The following is a 2,526-nucleotide window of genomic DNA, read 5'->3' as shown; positions in this document are numbered from 1 at the left end:
GAGTAAAAAGTGTAAATTACCTACCTCTTATAAAACAATAAATTTATTTTGAAATGTTATTTAAAAATTCTCTAATGCTTGTTTGGCTATGACTATCGTTTTTATTAGTATTACTTATATGATTTTCATTTGAAAGTACTATGAAAACATCATAGATTTGCAAAGTAAACCATCTAACAACGTTACTATTCCTGGATATTTGGGATAATAATAGATGCTATAAAGGGAGTCTCAGTAGTGGCAAAATGTATTATTCATTATTTTTATTTTTCTGTTCGATAGTAGTATATTTTGAAATTAGCTTTTGAAAATCTTCCATACTGTGATCTACAAAGATTTTATTTTGCATAAAAGCAAAAACTATAGGGAAGACTTGATTCTCTTACAGAAAATGGAGGATAAAGAAGATGCATAAGTATGAGACAGTGGTATTATAACTGCATTGTGTCATAACACATTTTGGACGTGTGCATTACACCTGGCTTTTTTCCTGAAATATTTAATGTCAACAGTCAAACTTAACGTGAACTGTGAACTTTGAGCTTAAACTTACTTTGATGGGTTGCGATAGCTGCAATTTATGGTGATGATCTACTATGCAGATGTAGAGGCAGAGGCATCGAAAATATCTCTGCACTTTAACTTTTGTTGTGAATGCAGATCTCTAAATGCATATTTATAAGAGGCATGTCTGCAACCATTACTAATATCCTATAATGTTGTTTTGATGTTCTGTATCGGTTATTGTTTTGTTTGATTTTATTCCATTTTGTTTATTTGACTATCACATCTGATGCTATGTGAAGCTACTTTGAATTTAAAAGGATACATCTTGTTAGCCACTGTTGATTTTTCTTACCTTGTTTTTTAGTGCAGTATGAATTTCATTGTATTGTTTGAATTAACTTTATTCTGTTGTACTTTGGTTTTAAAATAAAAATGTCTTTAAAATAAAAAACCAAAATTAATTAATAAATCAATAACAGTGGAAAAAGATTTTAAAAATTATTGCTTAAAATTCTAAGAATAGCATCTGTGTGGCCAGGTAAATACAAAATAAAGCCATAATCTGCATTACATCAGTGTATTCATTGGTATCTTTCATTAAATCAGGGGTGAGAAGCCAAAAAGGAAGCTGGCAGAAGAAGGAGCTTTCTTGGATGGTCTACCAAATCCTTCCAGTGACATTCAGAGCCTGGATGCATCTGAAGAACTTGGTCTGCAGCTGGAGACACAAAGAGGAACAACTGCAGCAGCCCTGCCCCACACTTCTGCCTCCCTGGGAGGTTTATGTCATGGCTTGTATCACTGTGGGAGGGTTACTCTTACTCTGTTGACAGTAATAAGTTGCAAAGTCTTCAGGCTTCAGGCTGCTGATGGTGAGAGTGAAATCTGTCCCAGATCCACTGCCACTGAACCTCGATGGGACCCCAGACTGCAAATTGGTTGCCCAATAGATCAGGAGTTTAGGAGCTTGCCCTGGTTTCTGCTGATACCAGTTTAAGTAACTGCTAACACTCTGACTGGCCCGGCAACTGATCTTGACTGTGTCTCCCACAGATGCAGATGCAGATGCAGGCTGTGTCAATTGGATGTCACATCTGGCACCTGAAATGGGAAACTTAACAAATATCAACATAGATATTCAAGATAAATCAGGCCCATGATGCAATATCAGGCAACTTTGAACCTTCAGTACTAAGTAAATTCCTTGTGCTACCCTTTCTTACCTGATATCCAGAGCACCAAGAGGCCCAGAAAGTGAGCGGGGACCCTCATGTCCATGTTGTGTCCTGACCAGGACTGAAGCTGCACAGGATGAGAACAGCAGCCTGTAAATAAGTCCACATGTAGCTGGCTGGGATCTTGGGATATGCAAATTAGCAGGGCTGGAAGGTTTTTGGCCCAGCTGTGCGTTGGCTCATAGCAGTACAGGCTCAGTGTCCCCTGGGGACTCTGTCCACAACAGGGCAGCACAGATGTGCTTACAGAGCACCTGTTTCTCCCTTAAGCCCACAGGACAGAATCAGGCTGCTCTCCAATGTGTAGAGTACACTGCTGCTCTCACGTTACAGAACACGCCTTGCTTGAGGACCAGGGTTCTATGTTATGATCACTTTGAGAAAGAAGAATGAAGTGAAACACATGGGCTGTTTCAAACAGGATAAAAAATGAGAAGGCAAGACAAGAACAGAGCAGAATCTGTGAACTCTGTGAAATTCTCTGGGTTCATCTATTCACTATCACACCATGACTAAGCAGGCAGGGAAGGACCTGACCAATGCTGCTGTCCAGCCCCAGGCTTCCATAGCACACACAGAAGCTTTATTCTCCCCCCCCCCCCCAGAAAAGTAATAAGAACTAAGGAGTAATAAAATCCAAAATGTGTAAATTTTGTTGTAAAAAACAGAGGGGAAAAAAAGAACTCTAACGGATATAACAGCAAGTGTGTTTAGGGGTGTTAAATAGCTGACTATATTAAGGTTTTTGGATCATTGAACACAGCTGTTTGCAGTCTCTCTGTTT

At 38.9% G+C, this 2,526-nt stretch overlaps 1 gene segment (V, D, J or C); it reads right to left on the bottom strand.

Annotated features, from left to right (window-relative positions):
- Positions 1-1,273: 1,273 nt before the first annotated feature.
- Positions 1,274-1,878, bottom strand: LOC100713004 (immunoglobulin kappa variable 1-39-like). The segment is given in 2 exon segments: positions 1,274-1,608; positions 1,731-1,878. Coding segments are annotated over 2 exon segments (375 nt in total).
- Between the last annotated feature and the right edge of the window lie 648 nt (positions 1,879-2,526).

The sequence above is a fragment of the Cavia porcellus genome, unplaced genomic scaffold (assembly GCF_034190915.1).
Source record: "Cavia porcellus strain 051 isolate PalLab524CR breed Dunkin Hartley unplaced genomic scaffold, mCavPor4.1 scaffold_18, whole genome shotgun sequence".
Lineage (NCBI taxonomy): Eukaryota > Metazoa > Chordata > Mammalia > Rodentia > Caviidae > Cavia > Cavia porcellus.
This window is presented reverse-complemented; position numbering and strand designations above follow the sequence as displayed.